Source organism: Carettochelys insculpta, chromosome 1, assembly GCF_033958435.1.
Source record: "Carettochelys insculpta isolate YL-2023 chromosome 1, ASM3395843v1, whole genome shotgun sequence".
In the NCBI taxonomy this organism is placed as follows: domain Eukaryota; kingdom Metazoa; phylum Chordata; order Testudines; family Carettochelyidae; genus Carettochelys; species Carettochelys insculpta.
This window is the reverse complement of record NC_134137.1, coordinates 56,271,842-56,299,272: the sequence shown is the minus strand read 5'-3', so window position 1 is coordinate 56,299,272 and position 27,431 is coordinate 56,271,842. Positions and strand designations below refer to the sequence as shown.

The 27,431-nt window shown below is 44.4% G+C and overlaps 1 protein-coding gene across 4 annotated transcripts in view; it reads left to right on the top strand.

The window, feature by feature from the left end:
- The window catches only part of CCDC169 (coiled-coil domain containing 169), an 86,582-nt gene that overhangs the window by 40,151 nt on the left and 19,000 nt on the right, over nucleotides 1–27,431 (top strand). For 2 of the 4 annotated variants that reach the window (XR_012644353.1, XR_012644351.1), the window contains exons 5-8: nucleotides 437–535; nucleotides 745–798; nucleotides 9,113–9,189; nucleotides 12,429–12,610. Coding sequence is in view for 1 of the 4 variants with exons in the window: in XM_074986664.1 (XP_074842765.1) it covers nucleotides 437–535; nucleotides 745–798; nucleotides 9,113–9,189; nucleotides 12,429–12,531 (333 nt within the window). In the remaining 3 variants the exon portion in view is untranslated. Of the gene's footprint in view, nucleotides 1–436; nucleotides 536–744; nucleotides 799–9,112; nucleotides 9,190–12,428; nucleotides 14,683–27,431 lie in introns of those variants that run through there. The other 2 variants (XM_074986664.1, XR_012644338.1) reach the window with 2 other exon arrangements.

The window sequence follows — 27,431 nt, the reverse complement described above, 5'->3', positions numbered from 1 at the left end:
ATCCTACAGTTATCCCTTTTAGAGCTAGGTCATTGAGAGTTACCTCTAATAGGTCATGTAATTCTCCAATCAAAGCCAATTGCTGCCTTGTCAAGTAGCTTCCAAGTATAGGTCCAGTGGGAGCCTGGAATCTCCAACCTGATGAATTGCAGCCTGGGGACCAGTCCTTGGTTACTGGTTAAGGGTTGCATGTGGGGTCCCATGTAGGTGAGCAAAGTGCAACTGCTGAGAGTAGCAAAACCAAAACTAAATGTGTCTCATTTAAAGATGGTGAAACCGGTAGCAGCATATGATCTTAAATCAGCAGGAGCTAGAAAAACAACAAGGGAGTGATGAAGATTGTAACTTAGAATGTAGCTTGTGATAACAGTCTGTTATCATTGTTCAGAATAGGAATGTTTGTAACCTATTGATTTTATTTTGTATGCTATTGCAGGGTTCCTTAAATCAACTTCTTAAACAACTAGAAGAGGAAAAGAGAAGTCTCCAGAACCAACTGAAGGATTATGAGCTTAGACTGGAACAAGAAGCAAAGGTCTGTTACTGCCATATCCATCTCACCATCCCTTTTTAGAAGCTGTTGCTGTCTGAAAGGTCTAAACCAATGACGCAGAGAATGCAATGATTCTTTGAAATGCAAAATGATGAAGTCTTGGGGTGATACATATATTTGTGCCTTCTGTTTGGATTAAACTTGCTAATGGTTTTGTTTGATTTTAATCACTTACCCATTTTAAAATGCAGGCTTACCATAAGGCTAATGATGAACGACGCATGTACCTAGCAGAGATCTCACAGGTAAGAAGAACTTTGCAACCTAGTCATTTTTCCTCCAAAGCTGATACTTGAAGGATTATTGCAGTTTAATTCTTTATTATTCTTTTTTTTCCTCCTCTCTATAAATCTGGCTTTTATCCCAGTCACACAAAGCCAGGCCTCAGAAAGCTGAAATGATTGCTAGAAAGTGGTGAAAGTCAGGCTGTATGGCTATGTCTATACTAGCCAAAAACTTTGAAATGGCCATGCAAATGGCCATTTCAAAGTTCACTAATGAAGCGCTGAAATACATATTCACCGCCTCATTAGCATGCAGGTGGCCGCGGCACTTTGAAATTGACGTGGCTCACTGCCGTGTGGCTCGTCCAGACGGGGCTGCTTTTCGAAAGACCCACAGCTACTTTGAAATCCCCTTATTCCTATGAGCAGATAGGAATAAGGGGACTTCAAAGTAGCCGGGGTGCTTACGAAAAGGAGCCCCGTCTGGACGAGCCACACGGCAGTGAGCCGTGTCAATTTCGAAGTGCCGTGGCCACCCGCTTGCTAATGAGGCGCTGAATATGTATTTCAGCGCTTCATTAGTAAACTTCGAAATGGCCATTTCGAAGTTTTTGGCTAGTGTAGACACAGCTTATGTGTGGTTTTGCCTTTCTGTTGCTCTCTTTCTCTGCTTCTTTACACCAGACTTCTTCTTGATTTAAATTTTCCAATCCATTATATTGCTGGTGGGAGCACAGAAGTAGACAAGCCAGGATGGCTACAGAATCTTTAACTATGGTACCATCTAACCCTGCTCTGAGCAGAGTTGAATGGCGCAGAGGTTAAAGTGCCATCGGACAGTCTATATATGTACATTTATGTGTTACTACCACAGATGGAATTGAGCTAGTGGCAACAGTGGTGAAAAGTCTAAAGAATAAAAGTCCAGCATACACATCCAGTCAAAGAACTGTCTGCACTGTCCCTATGAAGGACATAGGCCCTGCTGGCCCAGTGAAAGAAACTAAGCTTGGATCTTCTGTACTCAGATTCGTACATTGCAGGATGCTGTTCAGTTTTTAAACTGGTTCTCAGTCTGACTACAACTTAAAAAAAGTAATAATGTAAGATCAGCCACAGCTTTATTTTTGCTAAATACATGGCACCTTGCATAGTTGCAGAGGTCGCTATTACTAGGGGACTTGTATTAAGGGATCACATGAAAGTTTCCCTAAATGTGCTGAATACTGGGTTTTCCAACCTTATTAGAAAATAAGCTTTGCTGAGTCACTGGCTATTGATATTGTCATACTTACTGGTCATAGTCAACCCTAGGGGACCACTGTACCATCTAATTCTGTTGGGACTGGGAGAACTGGCATGTTTGTCTAGGGTTAATTATGAACACAAGCCCCTAATCTTTTATACACCACTATCTTTTGTCTACACTAGGGATTGCTTCTGTAGTGCAAAAGCAAAGTAATTTCCCCCATACAAGGAGAGGGGTACAGCTGGATGTGCTGGTCTGTTGATTTACATACAATCATATGAAGTCACCATTAAGGTTTTGCATTAGTGTGCAAGTTTGAAGTTGGAGCATATGTTGCTTTTTTGGTATCTACAGGAAATGGAAGTAAGAGGTTTAATTTACATTATACTCTTGGGGACATCACAGGTCTGCATGCCTGCAGAAAACCCCTTCTTCTCCCCCAAGATTCCTGTGCTTCCCTACAGAAAACAGCAGGGAAGCAAAGGGAAGCTGCATGGGGGAAGGAGAGGGAGTTTGTTCAGGCAGGCAGGCAGGCTGGCACAGATGACGACCATAGGCTGTTTTTTGGGGGGGAATTGCCTCCCCCCAAAGAGAGGCCAGGCATGGAGTGTGAATGAGGTTACTTGCTGCTGGCTCTCCCCATTTCTGCAAGTGCAGAGCTGCTCAACTGAAGGAGGCTGCATTTGGCTCCACTGACTGTAGTTCAGCTGTGGTTCCCGGGTTCTAGTGCCAGTCTTGCTCCCCTTCTGTGTGCTGGGAGCCTTCCTGTTTCTGTGCAGCAGTGGGGCTGGAGCAGGGGAAGTGAGGGAAATGAGGGACAAGTCAATGGGGGCAGAGTAGGGGAGTGGAATGGGGAGAAGGGGATGAGATGAGGAAGAAAAAGATGTAGGGCAATCATAGAGGGAAAATGGGAGCCTGGCATGCAGCATTCCCTTGGCAGCAGCTGGGGCTCCCCTGTTAAGCAGGGCCAACAAACTCTCACCCTGACAAGCTGTACACTTAGACCCACCCCCCATGAGCCTCCACACCAGACCCCCTCCACCCCACTGGACCCTAGACAGCTGCACCTGGTCCCCCACCGCATCCAGCTCCACTCCCACCAGCGCCCATGCCCCAGCTCTCCTTCTACCCCGTTGAGCCCCAACCACTACCGCCTGATCCCCTGCAGAATCCCAATGCCCCTGTGCCCAGATCCCTCCAGTGAGCCACTGGGCATACAGATCTGCCACTGAGCCTCTTGCACCCAGATTGTCCCACACAGAATCCTCTCACCCCACCCTTGGGACCCCCTGCACTAAAGCCCTCCACACTTAGATCATGTGGGTCTGATCTTGTCCACTCACACCTGGTGATAGAAAGGGAGCGCTCAAGGGTGTGTCAGAGGCAGGCTCAGCCATTGCATTATGTCACGGTTGGGTGCCAGGTACCTGAGCCAGAGTAACTGGTAGGGTTGGCAGCTCTCTAATCACACAAACCCAAGCACCTGTTCCCTGCTCCTTGCCCCTTCCATGAGGTCTTGCTCCATCTCTGCATGCTCTCCCTCGTCCTCATTTACTTAAACTGGGATGGGGCAGAGTGTTGGAGGGGATACAGGCTCTGGGCTGGGGGCAAGGGGTTTGGAGAATGGGAGGGGGCTCTGGACTGAGTCTGGGATGGGGTTGAGATTTGTGTGGGTGTAAGCTGTGGGAGGGGGCTCAGGGCAGCTATGCAAGAGGAGATGCAGGCTCTAGGAAGGTGTTTGAGTGCAGGAGGGGCTTAGAGCTGAGGCAGGCAGGGTGCGTGAGAGGTTTGGGGTGTAGGAGGAGATGCAGAAAGCTCAAGGCTGGGGCACAGGGTTGAGGGTGAGGGAGAGGGTGATGGGTGTGGGCGGCAGTCAGGTAGCACTCTACCTTGGGCATCTCTGAGTCCCAGTCACTGGTGCGGCAGGGGTAAGAGAGGCTCCCTGCCTACCCTGGCTCTGTGTGATTCCCGTAAGTGGCTGACACATTCCTTCCTGCAGTCCCTAGTCAGGAGTGCTGGGGGTGTCATGCTGACCCTGCCTCAGGCACTGCCCCTGCAGCTCCACTTGGGTGCAGTTCCCAGCAAATGGGATCTGTGGAGTCGGCGCTTGTGGCGGGGGCAGTGTGTGGAGCCTCTGGGCCCCCAACCCTCATACAGCACAGGGATGTGTCAGCTGCTTCCGGGAGCAGAGTACTACCAGGGCAGACAGGGAGACTGTCTTCGCTCCCACTGTGCCATCAACCAGACTTGTAGTGACCAATCTCACAGGTTAGCTTCAGAAGCCTCCAGGAGATTGAGCCCAGTTCCAGGAGACTGCTGGCAAAACTAGCCTTAGAAGATGGGGACTTGGGGTGATCTCTCACCTCACTGCAGCCAATGGTCTGTGCTCCACACTGCCATGCTGGACCCACATTTATTTGTTGTCAAAATCTGCAGAATTTTACAGAATTTTAAAATATTGTGTGTATTATTTGGTACAGAATTTTAACTTTTTGGCTCATAATTTCCTCACGTGCTTTGTGGAGCAGTGAAACATGTTTTAGCCTGCATCGTAGACACCATGCAGGTAGAAACGAATGCAGGATGCTTTCTCTGTAACTGATTTTCATAGATGTAAGGTTTGGGTGAATGGCATGTGTCCTGTTACACCTGTAACTGTTGCAGGACATAGTTTTTGTTTGTTATATTTAATTCGGTGATGTTATCAAATCTTCATTGTTTTGGTTTCTTCTGATTGTATGGCTTGGTGGATTTGGTATGTAGTGCACTAATCCTCTCAGTCCCAGGATATTCAAGAGCCGAGGTGGGAGACTTAAGATCTTTTATTGAACTGTTTTCTCTTGATGACAGAGAGAAGCTTATGATAACCACACCCATCTTTTCTCCTGGTTAATGTAATAAATTGTAAATTTGTCATGGGACAGTTATGACATCAAGGTGATATACTATATTTCTTCACTGCTCCCTCATGTCAAGAATGGAGCTGACTTGATATTTTTAGGGGAAAGGAGAAGCTTGAATTCCTAGGTCAGAATTTTAAAACCTGAGTGTCTAAATCCAGGCTCCTGGAGTCATAGTTAAACAACTAAATGAAAATTGCCTGATTTTTGATTTTTAGAAGTATTGAGCACCCAGAAATGCAGTTGAGGTTAATGGGAGTTGCAGGTGCTCAGCACCTCTAAAGTGAGGCTTCTTTTAGTTTGTTGACTGATTTATAGAGGCACGAGCTTAACTTTTGGCAAACAGGTTTAGCATACTCATACAAGACCCAATTCCAACAACCTTTGATAGCAACCAGTATTCAAGCTATTAGAGTTGTTTGGATTTTTTTTGTATTCACGTCTCTTATTGATGAAAAATGCTGATTGCAAACGGTTAGGTTTGGCAAATTTCCCAATTCAAAGAAAAATATTTCAAAATCATTGAACTGTTTAGTTTTATCATTTTTGAAATCAAAGATTCTGGTTTGAAATTGTTTTTTACTAAATTTAAGTCAGACTGAAAAAAGTTGAAGAAAATTGAAATTAAAACCAGATTTTCTGGTTGATTTGGGGCTGGGAGAGCGGGGAGTTTGTTTAGGGGTTTTTGATTTGTGAATATTTTTCAAGATTTGGCTTTTCATCTTGATTCAAGATGGGGGAAAATATTAAGATTCTTCACAAATATTTGTGGTACAGGAGAACAGTTTTGAACGCAGCTGTGTGTACCCTTGCTCTAATGTTCGCTATTGTATCCAACAGCAATGAAATTATTATGATGTTGTACTTGGCTTTTTGTGCTGAAATGAACAGAACAAAATGTTGAACCATATTGACCATAGGCTTCAGCATTGATTTCCCTTGCAGATGAATTGGCAATTTCATATCTTTCAGACCTATTGCTGCTATCTAGCTGCATGCTCAGAATGGTATTACAGTTCACATTCTAAGGTTCACAGTAGAAAGGGCTAGGCCCTATTGTTTTATAAAATGAAAGATTAAATTATATAGCCTAGTTGGATTTACCTTGCCACAAATTATGTTGCTGTGGAATATGCAGGAGCCTATAATGCAATTTGGAAGTTACCTATAAAGTTTTATGTTTATAGCACCTCTTATTCTGATCTTATTTTCTTAAATAGTGGAAAAGTAGTAGGTTAGTATGATACTCCAGAACTGTGCAATGAAGTGACTTTCCTAGACTTGCTGGAATAGCTAACTGGGGTGATGGATTGTATTTAGCAGTGTTTCCATGTGTTTGCACAGAGGGCAAGTGGTTCGATTTTGTAGTCATTGCTGCCTTAGGGAATGGAGGAAAAGCTCTGAAAACAAATTTGCAGTATTAGATCAGTAAATGCTGATGCAGTTGGGACTGCTAACATGAAAACACTGTAGGAGGAAAAAAGTAAATTAAAAAAGGGTGTTATGTCTCAACACAGCTAATGAGTGTCAGGTGTTCTTTTTATACTTAAATTATTTAGGCCATTATTCAGCAAGACACTTAAACTTATGCCTATATATATCCTATTACTTCAAGGTAGGAAAGTGCTTAAGTACTACTTGAATCAACACAGAGAGTTAGTCTGTATCTTCATAAAACAAACCAGCAGTCATGTAGCACTTTAAAGACTAGCAAAACAATTTATTAGGTGATGAGCTTTAGTGGGGCAGACCCACTTCTCCAGATCTGGAAAAATGGGTCTGCCCCACAAAAGCTCATCACCTGGTAAATTGTTTTGTTAGTCTTCAAAGTGCTTTTTCGTTTTCTGAATCAAGGCATTGGAAATAGATTCTGCCACCCATGCTGTGCTCCTTCCTTGAGTAATTCCACTGATGTCAAAATCAGTCATGGGTGGAAGAATCTGACACGTAAAAAAAATTATATTAAACAAAAGCCCACTGTCTTAGAATCTTAGAGGCTGATGTGAAGGGGACATTACCACTCATGGCTGACAAAGCAGTATTTCCATATGTATTGAGGCAAATGTGGCACCAGCAGAATCACTGTTTTCCTGCCAGTCTATTCCATGGATATTACCACTTGACTGTATGCTACCAGTGGTTCAACTTTATTATTTTTCCTGTCTTGGCATTTTCTTGTGTGCTTAATAAATCAAATGCAATAAAACCTTTTTTCTTAATAATAATTATTTAAAATAGCAGAATTATGAATGCTTTTCCTTAGAATTATTTTATACCTTGTTTGGGGTCACCCTGGTAGCTGTTAGTGGAGTGATGGGTTTGGAGGTAGTAGGGCATAAAGCCTGTTGAGAATAATAGTTTCTTGTAAATATATCCTTTTTATATTTTTGTTAACTTGTACTCTTTCAAAATATATTCATCTTCTGTGTGTGTTTGTTAAATTTTCCTGTTCCATAAGGGGCTAATCCTTAAGTGATATACTTGTAATATATGTAAAGGTTTCACCAGCTGCAGTAGTCATCTACAAGACATTTCTTTAAAAAGATCATAAAAGACTGGTTCTGAGACTATGTGCTATGGCACGCTGATGGTCAAGGGAAATTTTCTTTGTGGCTTTCAAAATGCAGTATTTTTAGAACCAAGCAGTAGGGAATTGGAATAGGTCTGTAAGGGGACCTTTTTCTTATAATGATCCACAGAATTAAAAATAAATAAATAAAAGAAATTATTTCTTATAACTCAGTGTCTTTAGTAGAATCCCCAGAAAGTGAACAATGTAACAGTGATTTCCAGAAATTAAATACAGGGTACTTTTATTCTGTCTTTACATGTATGCTCTCTGAAGATGTCTGTCTTTGAATTATAGTAAGCTTTGCTAGTACACTGTTAGTAATAGCAGTTGTCTAATGCAATACATACATGGAAGCACATTAGAAACCAGTTTGTTATAACTAGTCACAGATGTGGTTGCTTGCTGTGTTAGGTTATTTCCATCCAAAGAAGGATGCATTCACATACTGCAAAATATAACATTAAGATTTAAAAGTAATTCAAACCATGTGCTTTGTTTAAATGGCTTCAAAGAGATCAATGCCTCCACACTTTTAGAAAAAGTCGTCTGTGGCTCCCTAGTGTGGCTAGCTAGCTTGCTTTTGCCTTATGCTCCCACAAAGCCCCCTGTGGATCTGGGAATTTGGCAGGATTGTCAGTTTTCAACAAGCACATCCAGTGCAAAGTCAGCCAAAACATTTCATGTTGCTTCCTGCTCCATTCTATGGAGACCTCTACAACAGGATGTTTCTGAGGTGGCAGTTGGACATGAGCCTGGAGGAGCTCTACACCAAGGGGATTCTGTAAGCCAGAGGGTAAGAGAAGTGATGATTTAAATCCTCCCCCACATTTTTCTGTTTATTACCAAAGTTTTATGACTATTTCTTGGATTTTACATATCACACTACTTCAACAATGCCCTCTAGAACAGTGGTAGGCAACCCCCCCGCCCATGGACCACATGCAGCCCACTCTCTCTCTACCTGCAGCCTGTGCACCTATCATCTGCCCCTGTCTCCCAGGGGCCTCATATGCACTGGGGCAGTGGAACCCCACGCTTTCCTACTCCTCCTCTTCCCTCCCAGCAGTTTTGGACCACCACGAATGTGTTGATTTGTGTTCTATCCCCACACTTCCCCATCCTTCCCAGAGATGGAATCCTGTGCATCAGATGTTTAAGGCTCTTCAAGCTCTGGGAGGGTGGGGGAGAAGTGGAGATGGGGCACAAATCAGGTGGTTTGTGGTGCTCCAACCATGCTGGGAGGGAGGAGGAGGAATAGGAAGTTCAGAGCTCCTAGTTGCAAGTGGTGCGTGAGGCAGCAGGGGCCAACAGGGGTCTGTATGCCATAGGTGGAAACCCAGTGGGCTGTGGCTTACTCACTCTTCTTGGTTGCCCATCACTGCTCTAGAGGCAGCAGAGAGTTCCCAATTCATCAGAGGACTTAAGTATGTTCTCCAGTCTTCTTGTCTTCATAGGATGTAATCTTAAGCATGTGGTACACGTACACATGGACTTAAATCTTTGCTGAATCAATGGTGCTTGTCTTTTCAAAATCAATGTGGAGAAAATTTGTGCTTTTCTAACACCACATGTACTTGGAGGATAACTTGCTTTTCAAAAAACTGACCATTGCAGACATCAGCTGCACTTAAAATTGCTGAGAGGCAGAAAACAGATGCCAGGCAGATCAAGAGAGAAAGACAGATCCTGAGGTAAATCTTTTATATTCCCTCCATTTTCTGATTTAATACATTTATTTTTGCTGCCCTTTGACTATCATAGCCCTCTATCAAGGTAAATATTCCTGCAGATAATCATATTGACAAACCTTTGACGTCCGTAGCACTCTTGGCACAGATTTTAAATCATCTTATTACCTAACATGGACTATTACAAAAATGACAATATAGTATTCATTAAATATATGTGGCCTTTGTGGAACCTCAAAGAGGGTTTTGGCATCCTTCCTTATCAACCTCAGTCAAAAATAAGCCTTTTTCCTAAGTCTGCTCTTACATTCTCCAGTCCATTAACAGTAATTTAATTAAATGCTCAGGCTGGTTCTTCTCAGTCAATAGCAATTGTACAGCTGTTTAGTGGATGAGAATGTGAGTAATTTTAGATGACCTCATATCATGACCTAATTGCTTAATAAATCAAAGCCCATTTTTAATTATACAGGTGCAAAAGAGTTTCCTGTTATGTTTAAATGTGAAGAGTGCCAAGGTGTTAGAGGGAATTTAGAACATAAAAGTACATCTGTGTTTAGCTCTGATAAGCCAAGTTTTAAACTGAAGCAGATTCTTGACTGAAAGTGGAAACACTAACATCCATAACTGTATCATTGTCATTGAGCCACAATACGAACTGAGAACAGCTGTCCCATCATTAGATTATAAAAATTAATTCTTATGAAAAATAAAAAAGCAGTCATGTAGCACGTTAAAGACTAACAAAAGAATTTATTAGATGAGCTTTCGTGGGACAGACCCACTTCTTCAGACCACAGCCATACCAGAACAGACTCAATATTTAAGACACAGAGTCTGTTCTGGTATGGCTATGGTCTGAAGAAGTGGGTCTGTCCCACGAAAGCTCATCTAATAAATTCTTTTGTTAGTCTTTAACGTGCTACTTGACTGCTTTTTTGTTTTGATAGTATGTAGACTAGTACGGCTTTCTCTTTGTTACTATTCAGTATGAAAAATAGTTTTCTCACCTGTTTTCTATTTTAACTTCTTAGATCACGAGTAAGATCTACTTTGCAATGCTAACTATACTCCCTGAGTCCCACTCTTTGGTCTCCTGGGGAGAATTTAGTAGATCACTGCTGTTAAAGTCAGGTTTAATATCTGCTACTAAGGATTTGTAAGATCAGATAAATATTATTTGGCTCTTAAATACTCAAGGTGTAAAGTCTCCAGGTTCATTCTGATCTGGCTGTTTTTTTATATAGCTCTTGCTGAGGTGGCCAGAGGTGGGTGGGGCCAGCATGTTTCTCCCTTACTCCTTGTGGAGAGATTAAGCAACAGCTACACATTGTGTACTGGCAGAATAGTAGCAATGTTCTGTGGGGTTTAAACCAATATCTATTTGGAAGTATTATCATGGTTTCTGCCTGTAATTTTTTTATGTTAGAGAAAAATATTTTCCTGTAGTTATTGTTCTGGAAAGATGCATGTGGTGACAGATTACCATTGCATCACCTCCTCTGCACAAACTTAATGGTTTTGTAACCATAATCAACACTTTTCAAATTACTTTATGTAAACAATGGGATTTATTCACCTTTTCTATTGAAATTCCAGAGTAAAACCATGCAATAAAATACGACCTTGAGAAGAATCACATCATATCTTTAGGCAGCTTCCCATCTAATAGCTGCTGGTATTTCAAAGCTTTGTCTTCACTGGGTTTCAAACCAGGTTAACAAACAATTCTAAACTTTGTTTAATTATGGTCTCTGGAGTGCATTTTGGCTGGCTGTAGTGAATAGCTCAAACCATGTTACAATTAGGTAAATATCTTTTATTAACTGAACTAACATGATCCTTCCAAACTGAATTCAAACCCAGTTTAAATAGGGGTCCTTACCATGTTTTTTGGATCAAATCAGACAGGGCTTTAGACATTTGCACCACAGCAGAAAAACATGGGAACCAGGGAGAGGGGAGAGATTTATCTGACCTCTATTCAGCTCTGCAACAGCACTTTATTAATTACTGAGTCAGATGCAAGACATTGGCCTCGAGCTTCAAAATTTTAAATGGAAGCAGGCCCCATATACTTCTTACAATAGTTGGACAGTGGAACTTGGCAGCCTCAGGAGTGAAACTGGTGAGCTGTGGCAGTGGACCTTTCTTGGCAGCTTGCTCAGAAACCTGCAACTCATTCCCAGAATATATGAAATGACCACAGTTTTCACCACTAAACAATATGCAGAATATTTCTCCAACCATCAGTGCACATACATAAATGTGTGCAATTAATATGTATTCCCTTCCTCCTTTTACAAACTGGGTATGAGAGAAACAGAAACCTTATATGTGAGATTATATAAAATGCTCACATACTGCAAGGATGAATAGAGATACCTAGCCATTTTGAACAAGAATAGGGATGTAATTCCTGCATCATAAGGAAGGCTTTGTGGATTTATTTAGTCTCAGAGGGGTAGCCCTGTTAATCTGTAGCTTCACCAAAACAAAAACAACAGCAAAACAAAAAAAAACCCACAACCACCAAGCAGTCCTGTAGCACCTTAAAGACTAACAATTTTATTTATTGGGTAATTATTAGTCTTTATTAAGGTGCTATAGGACTGCTTGCTGGGTGTTCTGGGGTGCGGTTTCTTTTTTCCCTTGTTTTTTTGTGGATTTACTTAATCATCTTTCTCTGCTTGGAAACTTGGTTCTGTAAACCTATAGATTAAACCCTATAAATCCAAAAGTAAATAGCTTCTTTAGGCTTTATAAAGTGTTATTTATTCCATGAAATGAATGTACACTTATTGTCAGCTACCAAAGTTTTATTATGTAAGGGCATGGGATGTCAGAGTGTGGCTCTCTACAGGATGCTGCCTGCGGAGAGCTCTAATTACAGGTGCAGACAGTAATTTCACTAACTTGAAGGAGAGCGTATAATTAGTGGAGGAGACTTGGCAACCTGCTGCCTCCCTGTCCATACAAATGTTTAATATTCTCTTCATGTTCCTTTAAATTTCATCATTTAAATAATACAGTTATTGAGGAGTGATGAGATGAGGTTTGGGATTTGTACACAGAATAATTAAATGCTCTGTTAATCTCACACTTAGAAAGAAACTGTTTGTTAATTAACCATAATAATCAGTTATGTTAATATAAAAAATACCAATTTCCAGCAGTTCATGTTTCTGGAGCATTACAGTGGAAATGACATGTGATGACTAATCTTTCTGACTTTATTTCAGAGGAAGACATAATGTTCCAGAAAATCAAAGGATTCTGGATCCTAAAAGAGGGCCAATTAAAAAGACTGCAGGAGTGAAACAGCTTCCAAAATTAAAACACTGACTTAATATGCTTATCAAGAACTTCCAATCACTTTTATTCTTGTTTTTATATTTTTAACTAAATGTTTCTGAAGAAAAATGTACGTACCACATTGATTTAGGACACATTCCAGTAACAATAGCTACTAATGAAGAATGTGTGTGTTTCCTGGCAGCTTCAGGGGTTCCCTATTCTGAGGGAAAAGTAACCCTCTTTAATTTTGTGGAATGGCTTATTGAATAGTTTCCAGATGCCCTCTTAATACTAGTGAAGTCTGATCCTACTAGGCCTCATGGCTATATGTGAAAATTGAGCTCATGGGAATCAAGTTGAGTGACTTAAGTAGGTCTACACAGCAAAGTTATTCTGAAATAACAACCATTATTTTGAAATAACTATCCTAGTGTGTACATGATGCGACGACTATTTTGAAATAATTTTGAAATCACAGTTGGCTGATATTTCAAAATTAGTAAATATCATTCTACGAGGAATACTGCCTATTTTGAAATACCTATTTCAAAATAAGTGCTGTTAAGACAGGGAATAGAACCTATTTTGAAATAAGCCATAGTGAGTCCAATGGCTCTATTTTGAAATAAGCTCTTGTGTGTAGACACTGTATTTCAAAACAGCTAAGTGCTGTTTCAAAATACATTTTGTTTGTAGCATCTTTATTGCCAGATAAGCTCTTTTGGAATAGCTTATTCTGAAATAAGGCTGCTGTGTAGACACAGCCAGGGAATCACCTAAATGGATTGGGTACCAAAGGACTGCTTGTTGTTATGCTAGGCACGTTCTTTCCCATTTTGACTCCATAGCCAGTCGTTGGAAACAAATTAAAGATCTGTTTTTAGAGCTCTCAACCACGGTGAACAAAAGAAGAATGATGTGACCTGAAGAGTAATACTTCTATGTGTACCAGAAATAAAAAGGAATTCCCATGAGGAATAGCCACCTAGGACACAAGCTAGTTGGGGAAACTCCCTTGTTTACTAGAGGATAGGAAAACTATTCTCTCCAGCTGAGCAACCTCAATTTTCAGATGTCGAGGCCAGAAGGGAGCACTGCGATAATCTAGTTTCACCTGTATAACACAGGCCAGAGAAATTCTCCAGAATAATTTCTACAGCAAAATCTCTAAGCTTGATTTAAAAATTACCAGTGAGGGCAAATCGACCATCACTTTGCTAATTTGTTCCAATGGCTAATTACTCTGTGTTAAAAATGTATGCCTTGGATCCTATTTGAAATACTGTCTTCCCATTGGGTGATAGGCTCTTAGCTCCCAATTAATGAGGTTCTGTTCCTGGGAAAAGACGCATCCTATAGCATTGGGGAGGCAGAGGTAGGTGGTATAACACTGGAGTCCCTTCCTGGCTAGCATGACAGAGGGACACCTGGGCCAGTGCTGTGACCTGATGGGTGGAGTTGCAACATCATTCAAATTTGGCTTGCTCACATTAGCAGGGAAGGGGCTCCACTGTTATACCATTAACCCTTGGTTGAGGGTCAAGCAAGGGAACCTCCCCTGCTTTTTGTTTCACCCCATGTTTCTTGACTGTCAGGTATCCTAAAAAACCAACACTAAACTTACAAACACGCAAACACACACACAAAAACACTCTACCTTCTGGAGGCCAAACTTGGAGAGCTATGCAGTAGACTGTCATCATCTAAGACCTTGTCCTGTGAAAATTTCCATGTGTACTTCAGTGGTACTGCTCCCATGTATTTTTGCAGATTTGTGATCTAAGGTGGCACCATCCTTGTAAATTACTCCCCTGCAAATCACTACTGAGGGACGATTTTGAAGTACTTTCAATTATGTCATCAATCTTAAGCATGTAATTGTTGCAATTTCTTTACCAACAGTGTTTCAATAATTGAACTTTGGCAGGCTTTTTATATTTAACTGCAGAGAAGAGAATGTTTTGGTACTTAAAGGTCAACCTTCTAGGTTAAATTTTAAAAGCACTCTTCAAAATAAATCTGATTGATGGACTGTCCTTTTTATTTTAAGAGCAGCTGTAGCTCTTAACTGTATTCATTAAAGCTTTTTGTCTCTTTAAGAGCAGTGCTAATAGCATAGTTTCTTATCTCTGGCAGCATTAAAGTGAGGCTGCAATTAAGCTCATACAGAAAGAACATGATGTCATTTACTAAAATGCAAGAAAACAAGGACTGTAATGATATACAGCATATTCGTTATGTAAGCTCATTTCCTCGTCTAGCTTGAGATTTACAGGATATTTATATTGTTTCCATGATACAGCTGGTATGGTTCTTTAGAAGGAGGTCTGTGTGATCCTTTCTGCCCCCAACAGCAGTTGAAAGCCTGGCACTGATCATTAGATTAGTGTCACACTGTTCCAGGTTTTTTATATGGAGAGTTTCCAGTTTCCGATTGTTCTAGCATTTGTCATTGAGAGAGTCGAGTAGAAGCGGGAGCATAATGCTTCCATTGCCTCTGCTATAGTGAAGGGGTGATCCCATTCTTGGATATACTCAACCAGTGCTTTTTTCCTAGGAAAAAAGGTGGCAGAACTCAAGCCCCAAACTGCCCCTTCCCAGGCATCTTAACCCTCTCATGTAACCCCAGACTGGTCCCCCAGTGCTTAATCCCCCCACTTTCTCACGTGGCCCTGAACAGCACCCAGCCTTGGCCTCCCCCACTGCCCCGCACAGTCCTAAGCCACGCCCAGGCTTATTCCCACCCTCCACCTCCCTTGATCCTTTAACCTGTTCTTCCTGTGAGAGCCATTCAGTCACATGCATGTGACATGTGGCTACACTGACTTTACATGTCCCATAGCACCAATTCCTGTAGATGCTATGGCTGCTAGATTTTTCATAGGACAGGTCAGTGGTTAGGCCAGTAGTCGAGGATCTTAGGTTTAATGCCTTGTGGTCCTAGAGACTTCCTGTATGACCTTGGGCAAATCACTTAGGCCCAGGTCCTCAAAGGTATGTGGGCATCTGTGAGTAGTTCTGGTGAGGCTCTGGGCCTTAGTTTCTGTGCCACACTTCCTGATCTGTAAAGTGGCAATGCGAGTGCTTCCCTTCCTCACAGAGGTGTTGTCAGGTTTAATGCATACACTAAAAGATCGTGAGTTGCTCTCAGGCTGCAGCGATGGGGCCATATAAGTACTTAGCTCGTACAAGAGAACAATTTTTGGGAGGCTTCATTTGTTCACACCCCATAGGAGAGGTGTCGATGTCACTTCAGAGCCCTCTATTTTAATTTGTTATTGCAATGTTCTTTTAGCTCTCAGTTCGCACAAATGCTGTTTCACTGAGGAAGGTAGCAAACTGCAGCCTTTTGTGGCTGAAAAATTCCTCCTATTTCACTTGAAGGCACAAACCAGCTCCTTTAAATGCAGACAAATGCCACAGGAAGGGACCTCACAAGCAAGCACAGTCCAAACCTGCTTGATGGGCATCAAAGCATTCACTGTTTCAAAACAAATCATTTACTCCTTCATAGCAAAGTGGTCCCAGCTAGAATCACAGAATGCTAGGACTGGAAGGGACCTCAAGATGTCATTGAGTCCAACCCCCTGCCCTCATGGCAGGACCAAGTACTGTCTAGATCATCCCTGATAGACATTTATCTACCCTGTTCTTAAATATCTCCAAAGATGGAGATTCCACAGCCTCCCAAGGCCATTTATTCCAGTGTTTGACCACCCTGACAGAAACTTTTTCCTAATGTCCAACCTAAACCTCCCTTGCTGCAGTTTGTCCGTTTCCTCTTGCTCTATCCTCAGAGGCCAAGAAGAACAAGTTTTCTCCCCCCTCCTTATGACACCATTTTAGATACCTGAAAACTGTTATCATGCCACCCCTCAATCTTCTTCTTTCCAAACTAAACAAGCCCTAAAACGAATACTTGTTTACCACTGTGTCCCTGAGCAGCAGTAAGCCAGTTTGATCACAAATTCTCACCTCAGATTCATTTTAGGTTATGCCTTCGCTAGTGAGTATGCAGTGGCACAGTTGTATCAATGCAGTTTAGCCCCTGCATTCTGCATGGCCCCAAACCGCACCCAGGTTTAATCCCACCACCACCATACAGCCCCAACCCGCATCCAGGTTTAACCCCCTGACCCCAACCCACATCTAGGCTTAACCTCCTGCATGGCCCCAACCCATGCCCAGGCTTACCCCCCGTCTGGTCTCCACATGGCCCCAACTCGTGCCCAGGTTTAACCCCACCCCACCCCACGGCCCCAATCCATGACCAGTCTTTACTCCTCACCCACCCCTCACACAGCCCCAACCCACTCCCAGGCTCACCCCTCCAACCTGTGCCCAGGCTTAACCCCCCACCTCCACATGCTGCTGCTCTTTCCCAGCCAAGTTCTCCAACAGCACAGCAGGGGCAGCTCCCAGTGTCTTGCCGGGCTGAAAAGCTAGCGCTCAATGTAACCGGTTTAACAGCCAGATTCCTCCTGTTGTCTGTTCAACCAGTTAAATTGACTGCTAGTCTTTCAGCGTGGCAGACAGGGCAGGGAGCCGGAAGAGTGAGCGGTGGGAGTCGCTAATAGCTCCTTTAAGAGCCACATGTGGCTCAGAGCCACCCCACTCAGCCAACTTCCAAAATGGTGGCACTGAGAAAAAAGGTGGCGTTCTGCTGGAAAAAAAGTCCTATATTCAACAGACAGGCATGCTCTCTCCCCCGTCTCAGCTGGTTGTCGACATAGTTGTGATCACTTTAACAAGCTTCAAGCAACTAGAATCTTGCAGACTGATACAGGCAGAACAGGCAGCTGTTAGTAATCACTCATTTTTAGTGCAGATTTTTTTTTTTGCAGGTGTTGTGTGACTGGTCCTTGCTGAGGATACATATTTGCAATTTTGGAGTTGTCATTTATTGAATTCCGTTTTCTGCCTGTGTCAGTGAGGTAGAGAAGTAGCAGAACAGAACACTGTGTCAATCAGCCAGGAGAGGCAGAGACTGAAAACAAAATCTAACACTTTTACAGTCTAACATAAGGTTTCAAAGACAACATGTGACAAGGAGGAAGGAGAAACATTGTTCCCCTTAACCTCTAAAGATTGGACCAGAAATACTGGGCTCAAATTACAGCAAGGTTTAGATTGGACATCAGGAAAAACTTAGCTGTAGGATGGTCAAGCAGTTGTATCAATGGAGTAAATTGCCTGGGGAAGCCGTGGCATCTCCATCGTTGGAGATGTTTAAGAGCAGGTTAGGCAAACATCTGTCAGGGATGGGCTGGTAAGTTTTTCCATGAAAGCAGGGGACTGGACTAGATGAGTTCTTGAGCTTCTTTCCAGTCCTCCTGTTCTATGATTCTACGATTAAGCTACTTATTTAAGCCTTATGCTATTAAGGTTTCATCAGGTTCCTTATTTATCTATAAACTAGTTTGAGAAATTAATACATATTAACACGTGTTACTAGCAGAAGAGAGATGATTTAAGAGTTTTCTTAAAACTCTTCTCCCAGCCATTTCCAACCGAAGAGGAATGTGAGGGAACTAGAAAATACTATTTCTGTGTGCAAACAAAACCAGGGTTCCTTTTATTTCTGGCTGCAAGTGTGTATTTTTGGTTTTGCTTGAATTTAACTCTTGCGCTATTATATTTTTCTAACAGCTTTCTTGTGCTGTGGTATTTGGTTGGCTGGTGGGGAGACAGGTGTTGTTTGGTTTAATTTTATTGGTGTTTTGTGTGATTTGTGCTTCCCATACTGTTTAACTTTTCTGTGTGCCTTTCCTTTCTAATATTTGCTCACACTTGCATTAATGAGTTGTATTTGTATAGCATCTTTCATAAGAGTATTTCAAAGCATTTACCAATTAATCTGTGTAACCTACCCCGTACTTCATTAGTATTCCAATTTTACAAATGGGAAAGGGAAGTGCAGTGATTTAAGGCCCATTTACACTAAAGATAACGCAAAAGCCGTCTGGTTTACAATACAGTTGTGTCCTGATCATAGGTGTGGGAAGTAGTGGTGCAAAGGGGGCAGCAGGGCCCCCTCAGATTTGTATCCTGTGGTTGGGGTCCTAGCCACCAGCCTGCTGCCACCCCTGACTGTAGCTCCAGGGGAAGCAGCTTTGCAGACGTGGTGGTGGTGCCCAGAATGTCCAGGACTGGTGCCCCTCCCCCACTCAAACTCCTTCCCCACTTACCTGCTTAAGGCTGTGGAAGGGAGTTTGTGTGGGGGAGAGACAAGGGCTCCAGGCAGGAGTTTGGGTTCAGGGTCTGAGCTCTTTCCAGTCCCACCTGCCATCCCTGCATATAACCCCTGGCCCACCTGCTCACTCTGGGTGTTTTAAAAAAGACTGGGACCCCCATCACTGCCACTGGCAGTGCAGTGGAGCTAGTGTGGCTTCCTGCCACTCACTCCAAGTGGCTGCCAAATGTGGCTGTGGCACCCAAGGAGGAGGGTTGTCAGTGCTCTGATAGCAGTGCCTGGGCACCATGGACTCAGAACTTGTCCACCCATACCTGGGGCAGAGAGTGTCATGGATAGGGGAAAGCCAGGGGACGGAGCTGCTCAGCGCTCCCACTCTAAAAATTGTTCCTAAAAATTACACCACTGCCCCAGTCCAATTTTGTGATGTAAGAAACCTAAGGTATGTTCTGTGCCCAAAGAATCCAAATAGAGAGTTTAACGAAAGCTTTGGGCACTCTAAGGATGCAGAAGATCCCATGGAGCTTTGAATCTGTTGCTGTGATCAGGGACAGAGTTGAACTAAGGGTACAGGGCAGTCAGGATCAAAGTCCAAGGCTTGAACACAGTAAAGGATTTGTCTGCACTACACAATGGAACTGGGTCCCCAAATGTGATTATTCTAATCCACTAACAGAGGTTAACATTGGTGCTAGCAAACAATTAGACTTCCTGACTCCCTTAGCCTGCTGTTATATAAAACTTGTCATCACCTATAGCTCTAAGATGAGTTCCCTCCAGTACATTATTGACAATCTACAACCTGTACTGAAACGTGATGCTGTATTCTCACAGGCTCTCGGTGACAGGCCTGTTCTTTCCTTCAGATGGCCGCCCAACCTCACTAGCAATCACACACCAAAGTTCTCACTAGCAACCACACACCAAACCACAGAAATGCTACTCCTGGAACCTTTCCTTACAACAAACCCCATTGCCAACACTGTCCACACATTTATGCTAGTGATACCATCACTGAACCTAACCACGTCAGTCACACGACTGGGGCTCATATTCCTGCACTTCAGTAATGTGATATATGCCGTCATGTGCCAGCAAGGCCCCTCTTCCATGTACGTTGGACAGACTGGACTATCAGTTTACCAAAGAATAAATGAACACAACGCGCACATTAGGAATCTGAATACACATAAACCGGCAAATGAACATTTTAACTTGGAGGGATGGACTATTGAAGACTTAATGCTGTGTGTGTTTTAAAGAAGGAACATCAGAATATAAAGGGAGACAGCTGAATTGAAATTTATTTTCAAGTTTGAAACCTATCACCATGGACTCAACAAGGATCTCAGTTATCTTAGGTGTTACAAGGACAATTTCCTCACCTTTGACATTTGACCTTCGCAGGCATCCCACTTAATTTAACAGGCACTTGGAAAGGTCTTTTTTCCTCCTCCCTCCCACTGGTCTTTTCCTTCATCTAGCTGATTTGTCCATTTTTTTTCTTTAATTTTTTAAAATTCTTTTTCTCTCAGTTACCAGTTATTCTCCAGATCTGAAGAAATGGGTCTGTCCCACAAAAGGTCATCACCAAATAAATAATACTGTTAGTCTTTAAGCAGGGGTGCTTGCTTTGTTTTGTTACACAGAAGTAACTCCACTGGCTTTAGTGGAATTACTCTAGATAGTACCAGTGTGACAGCAAACAGTTTCAGGCTCCTGGTCTTCTTATCTTTAGCTTTAAAAGGCTGCCATTGTCACATCAGGTTACAGGATCAGTAAAGAATCACTAAAGAGCTGTATGTCCCCTCCTGCTTCCCCAGTTTCTCTGAGGGCTTATCTACATGAGGAAAAATGAGCTGTATAACTCACCAATGCAGCTCCATTGGCAATAGCAATAGCAGCAGGTGCTATGTAGGCATGACAACACTGATGACCAGGCAATAAAATAAGTAAATAAACCTGTGCCTAGCATACATTTTAACTTGCCGTGCTGCCACCAGCAGAAAAACTATAAGGCTGTGTGTACACCTGTAAAGTTTCCCCATGTTGTAGTCTTCTCAGTGCAGCTCTGCTATGGGAAGAACCAATGCTAGGGAATGCTAAATTTGACTGGTATCTTTACCTGTGCTGTCTAAACATGTTCAGGATGGGCCTGGATAATATGATGGTAAAAATGCTGGTGGCTGCTAGCACTGGTCCTGGAATAGTGGTGGGAAATTTTCAGACTTGTGTGACCTCATTTTGCATTTGTGGGACATTCCCTTTTCCATGTCAACTTTGACAGCAGTCAGTCAAGTCTGAGCTCTGCTTTCCACTAGGGACTCACCAAGGGTGCGTCTATACTAGCCGGCTACTTCGAAGTAACTGGCACAGCGTTCAAATAGCATGCATCGTGTCTACACACGCCATGTGCTATTTCGATGTTGAAATCGACGTTAGGCGGCGAGACATTGAAATCGCTATTCCCATCCGAAGATGGGAATAGCACCGTACTTTGATGATCAACGTCGAAGTAGGGCACGTGTAGATGATCCACATCCCACTACGTCGAAATAGTGGGGTCCTCCATGGTGACCATCAGCTGAGGGGTTGAGAGATGCTCTGCCCAGCCCCCCGCGGGGCTCTATGGTCACCGTGTGCTGCAGCCATTAGCCCAGGGCTTCTGGCTGCTGCTGCAGCTGGGGGTCCATGCTGCGTGCCCGGGGTCTGCAACCGGTTGTCAGCTCTGTGAATCTCATGCTGTGCAGGCCAAGTGTGTCTGGGAGGGGCCTTTAAGGGAGCAGCTTGGGGCTTTGCTGGCCCCTTATTTCAATGGGGAGTGCTTGTGTGTGTGGACACTCCACATTTCCTTCTGGGACGGCTCCTTTCAATGTTCCCCGTCGCTACTTTGACGTTGAACATCGATGGCACCAGACCTGGAGGACGTGTAGACAATACGCGTTGAAGTAGCCTAATTTGATGTTCTTACGTCGAAATAGGCTACTTTGACGTAGTGTGCTAGTGCAGACATAGCCCTAGTTTCAACCATCCTCATTCAACCCACCAGCCAAAGGTGGTGGAGCCATTGTAGAAGTGGTGGGCGACCACTGCTGGCTTGCTCCTCCCCTGAGCCAGTTGCCCTCTCTTCTGGTGCCACAGCAGCCCCAGTGGATGAAAGCTGTAATTGCAGAGCCTCCCTGGCAGAATGTATTACTCTGCTGGGAGTGGGAGGGGAATTCTGCATTTACATTTCTTATGTTAAAAACAGGAGAGTCATTGTCTCCAGCCCCTGGTTCCAGAGGTGCCAGTCTAACTACAGGAGCGCAGTTTGCAGAGCCCTTGAGCGAGACGCAGAGTTGTCATTTGAACCAGTACTTCTTACCACGGTTAGTAAACTACACTGATGCAAACAGAGGGATTTGCCTTGCGCCAGTACGACTTTGCTCTGGTGGCTGAAAGCTCCAGCACACACCAGGCTGGAGAATCAAGTTACCCAAAGGTGGAAGGCAGGAGGTGAAAGGAGACTGCTCAGCTCCCTCTCCCAGTGAGACAAAGAACTGAGCAGAGGCTCCTGTATGGAGTGCAAGAGCAGGCTGGAAGTAGACTTCCCTGCTCTCTTGCATCCTGCCCTCAGACAGAGGCTGCTCAAGCAACACGTGTACCCCAAGCTAGGATGTCTTCCAGGCCATGCCACTAGCGTAGCCCTCAGTGTGGCAGACACAGTGAGCCCCTCCCAGTCTGAGTCCAAGACCTTGTTCTTTAGCGCTGGGAGCTGGAGCAATTTCTGCCCACTCTCAGACCAGGGAGACTCAAGGAGAGCCAGTAAGCCCCAGCCTGCCTTCGGTGCTGGGACACCATGTCCCTCAGCACAGGGACACCCAGGAGAGCCTGCCCTTTGGGACAAATATGATGCTTGAGAACATGAGGTCCCCAAACTGAAAACTGTATGCTAACTAATAACCTTCAGGTGGGAGAAAACAACAGTACAGAAACTGGAACGCTAAACTGGAAGAGCAACAAACTAGCATTGGAAATCTAAGCGGAAGTAAATTGTAAACCGGGATTAGGCCATTCAGTGCACGATCATCCCACTAGTGTATATTTCTTTTGTTTTTAAATGTCCTGAGCAACGGGGTAGCCTTGGTTATACCAAAGATTAGTTTCACAGGTTCTTGCAGGAAGCTTATCCTCACAGCCTGGCTTTTGTTTGTTTTTTAATCCTGCTTCTCCGGTTACAACTCCCATGCCGCAGTGCGTTCCTCTGGATCCCTGTGGTCAGCACCATTCAAATAATTGGACTGGGGTCTTGTTTGGCACTTCTGAACCTGTTGCCACACTAGCAAAATTGTGCCTATGAAATGGTTTGTGTTTTCTATGACCACCCCTGGCCACTGACATCTGCATCGGGAGCCACTGAAAGTGAACTATATCCTTCTCTGAAACTAAATGTCTAACTTGTACTGGACTTGGCAATCATGAATCCAAAAACTGGTTTGAAACTGAGCTTAGCGGCTGCCACGAGCCTGTCAGATCTGTTTTGGAGGATAACACTGACATAAATACCAATTTGCTGACCTGCAGAAGTGATTTACTTTAAGTAAGCACTTTAGTGCCTGCTGTTACTAATTATGGGATTACCGTGCTCCAGAGTGTAACATAGGGAATACTGGTTACATGCTACCTATCGGTGGTGGGTTCCCTCAGTCAGCCCCTCTCCTTTCTGCTCTCCCAATTGCTTAATTATTAACATTTTATGTTTGAGGTGAAGCTACTCTGGATATGAGTTAGGAAATGGAATAATTAGTAGCAATGGAACAATTTTAGCAATCTACTTCTTTAACATCCATATTGAGAGCAGCTTTAGATTTCAAACAGTTACTGCAATCAACCAAAGCCTTTTTTTAGACGTGGGTTTATTTTATTATACAGTCATAATTAGCATGTCCTGACCCAGTTGTAAAAGAAGGTGGAGGTAGAAGAGTTGGTGTGTCCTTTAGCGTGGCCTTCTCTCAGAGCAGGGAGACTCACTGAGGCTGTGACCACACTGGACACGAACTTCGAAAGCGTTTTCGAAAGGAGGGGTGATTTTGAAAGGAGCAGCAGAGCGACTACACACAAAACGCTCATTTCGAAGTCAGCATAGAAATAAAAAGGTGCTCATTTTGAAAGCGTTGTTCTGCTCCTGTCTTGGGAACGACGCCTCAATTCAACGTCAATATCAGAACAAAACGTGTAGCCACTCCCCTGGCTGCCGTTTCGAAATCACAAGTCCTCCACAGTGCCAGCCCCCACTCCAAGCATAGCGACACCCTGGCCAGCACCCAGGCTCTATGGCTGCCAGCTCTGGCTGCCTTAAAACTGCAGGGACACAAACACCCTGTGCAGGAAGCTGAGCGTGTGCTAGCAGCCATAGGAGCATGTGCACCCCCCCAGAACACCAGAAGAGCAGACAGCTGGAGCTGTGGCCAGCAGAAAAGAGCCCAGGAAGCCCCAGGGATCCGAAGTCACCAGGAGGCAAGTCTCCCAGGACCCCAGGAAGCTGCCGAAGAAGAGGGATGCCCTATGGCTGGAGGCCGAGGTCCAGGACCTGCTGGCCGTCTGGGGGCACAAGGAAGTCCTGCTGAGGATGGAGGAGCGGAAGCTGAACCAAGGCGCTTTTGCCCAGCTGGCCAACACCCTGGCCGCAAGGTGCCACCCCTCCCCCTGGATCCCCAACCAGGTGCACCTGAAAGTGAAAGTGAAGGAGCTGCGCCAGGGTATGCGAAGGCCCAAGGACTCAGCCAGGCAGTTGGGTGCAGCGCCTGCCACCTGCCCACACTGCGAGGAACTGGACCAGCTGGGAGGCTAGACCGCTGGAACGGGCCCTTGACATGGCCGAGCCGAAGGGGAAGGGCAAGGATCCAGAGCCGGGACCTTCTGCAGCACCACCAACCCCAGGCCCGGAGCTGCTGGCTGGTGATGGAGACAGCAATGGAGAGGGTGGGAGCAAGGGGACACTATATATTGCCATGCCCTCAGAGGGCACGAGCCAAGCTACCGCTGCCCGGGCCGCCCCTGAGCTCCCCAAGGCACCCTCTGGTAGGACCAGGCATGGAGTGCCCTGGGCTTGTGGGGGAGCAATCCCCACCACTTCCAGCATGGGTCTCGGCACACAGCGCATGGCCAAGAGCCCCAGGGACAGGTGTGGTCACCATCCAGAAGAGGTTCATGCATGTGGGTCCCCACATGGGGCCATGGGACAGCCACGTGGGGCACCTGGCTGTCGAGGGTGGGAGAGGAGTGCAAACCAGCCGCACAAATGGCCCAGCATGGATGGATTGCACAGCAGCTGGGATGCCCTTGCCCCCGCCCCCGCCCCCGCACTGGCAGGGTGGGACAGTGATGGGGATGTGGCCACTGGTCCACAGTACTTGGTCATGCGACTGACATGGCACTACTCTCTCCTTTTTATGTCTTTACAGCCTCAACGTCTGTGGGCCACTCCAGCCCCGTTGATGTGCCAGGGAGCCCTGTAGCAGCCGGTGAGGAGGAAGGAGTGATGCCCCCAGGACCAGCCACCATGCCGTGTGGGCCTGCTGCCGCAGCTGGGTTGATGACCTAGTGGCAGCCCACACAGCTGCATGGCAGGAGCAAAACCGCCTGCTCCAGGATTGGGTCTCCATGGAGCAGGTGGCCTGGGACCGGGTCACAGGGTGCCTGGACACCCTAACCCAGGCTGTCGCCACCTGGCTGCCCTGACTGCTTGTTTCATGGATGGCCTTCCCCCTCACCCCCACCCCTGCTACCCCTCTTGCCACCACAGCCACATCATATAGTAGTGTCAAAAAATCATGCTGATTTAGTGCTACCAGATAAACAACCATGTCCACAAATGCGGATTTCCCGGTGGACTCTAGAATATTATGGCAATGGAGAGTTTGCATCAACGGTGGAAGAAAATATTATAGCTTCTTGAACAAGTGGTCACCATGTCATGAATGATTGAAAAAGATAAATATGAGAATACCAGCTCACAAAGCTTTCAATGCTTTAGCTGTTGCTAACCTCCAGGGCATAACACTCCCAAAAGAGTGCCTATGTACAATACTTTCTATAATATAGTCCTGTCTAGCGTACAGTTAAATTGCATTCATTGATTTTTTGTGTAGCATTTTTCTGCTGAGCGATACAATGATTCTGATTCATTGGGGGGGGGAAGAAAAGGTATTTTAAATATGATCTTTTAAGTCTTTGAAACTGGATATTTTTTTTTAAAAAAATCGCCTTCAAAATAGGTCTGCTCTTGAAACAAAGACTGAGTGAGTACTTGTAACATTGGAATGACAGCAGGGTCAGATTAACTCTTCTGGGGACCTGAGGCTAGAAGATTCCATAGGCCCCCCTCAGGCTGTGGCCTGGGACCAAAAGTGAGTGGTTCAGTGGTGTGGGGGGGGGAATGGGGGGTCTGGGCAGGAGGTAGGGTGCAGGAAGGAGCTGGAATGGGGTTGCAGGTTCTGGGAGAGAAGAGTGCGGGGGGAGGGAGGCAGGGGATTGGGACACTCCTGGGGAGAAAAGGTGGCGCTGTGCAGTCCTGAACTTCCAGGTAGGGAGAGGGAGGACAGCACCTAATGCCATTTCATAGTTTGGCTTCGCGGTCATAATTCTTTACAAATTTGTGGAGGGTTAAAAAAAAATGGGTAACCTAAATGTTCTCAGCCTGTTCTGCAGTCTGACCTTTCCATACTATCATTCCTCTAGCTAAGAAAAATCCATCGGTTAATGTAGCAAAACCATAAACGCCATCCTTTCTCAAAGGTGAATGCCAAGCAACCAGTTGTGCCCACTATAGATTTTATAAAATTCGATAGAGTTCAAGGCCATCCAATTTTACCTAGTTAGTCCTGCATTGAGCTCAATAATTTATCTTCCTAAACTGTTTCTTACAGAAAAGCATCTAGTCTTGAGCTGAAGAGGCTAAGAGATTGTGAATCTATCATTTTCTTTGGTACTCTGTTCCCATGGGTAATTTCTCTCACCATTAAACTTGTGCCTTAGTTGTAATTTAAATTAGTAATATCTGGAAGCTGGTTCTTATTATGTCTTTCTCTGATAGATTAAAGAGCCTTTGAGTACCTAGTATTATCTTCCCATGAAAATACTTTGACACTGTAATCAAGTCCCTTCTCAGTCTTCTTTTTAATAAGCTAAGATCTCAAATCAGTTTTGTGCCTCTCTCTTCTGCATCTTCTTCAGTTTTAAAATCTAGACACAGTGATCCCCTGTCTTTCTTGCTAATGCGGTATATGCAGGTAAAATCACATCCCTACACCTCCTTCTCGGCTGTACACTGCAAGGCTTCATTATTCATTTGGCCATTGTAGCGCACAGGAAACTCATGCTGAGTTGCTTATCCACTATGACCCCCCTAAATCCTTTACTGTGCCTGACACCAGAAACTGATTTAAAAGAGTCCAAAATTCCATTCCCCAGATGTGCATAGGCAGTGTTCCATTAAGCAGTTTGCTAATCAAGTCCAGCAGAATGGCTGGAACACCTGCACTGCTTAAGGCTTTCTGTAGTGAAACACAGTCAACTGAACCAAATGCAGCCTTAAGATTGACAACATCTATGTAGAGGGTGTCATGTAACATGCCAGCAGGCCTCATAAAGCAGAAGTGGGAACTTCCATCCCCGTAATACAACGAAGTTCCCACCACTATTTTACAGCCAGTTACAGCCTTAAACCCCATAAACAATGGCCTCTTGGCCCCAAGGGTGCCTTTGCCCTTAACCC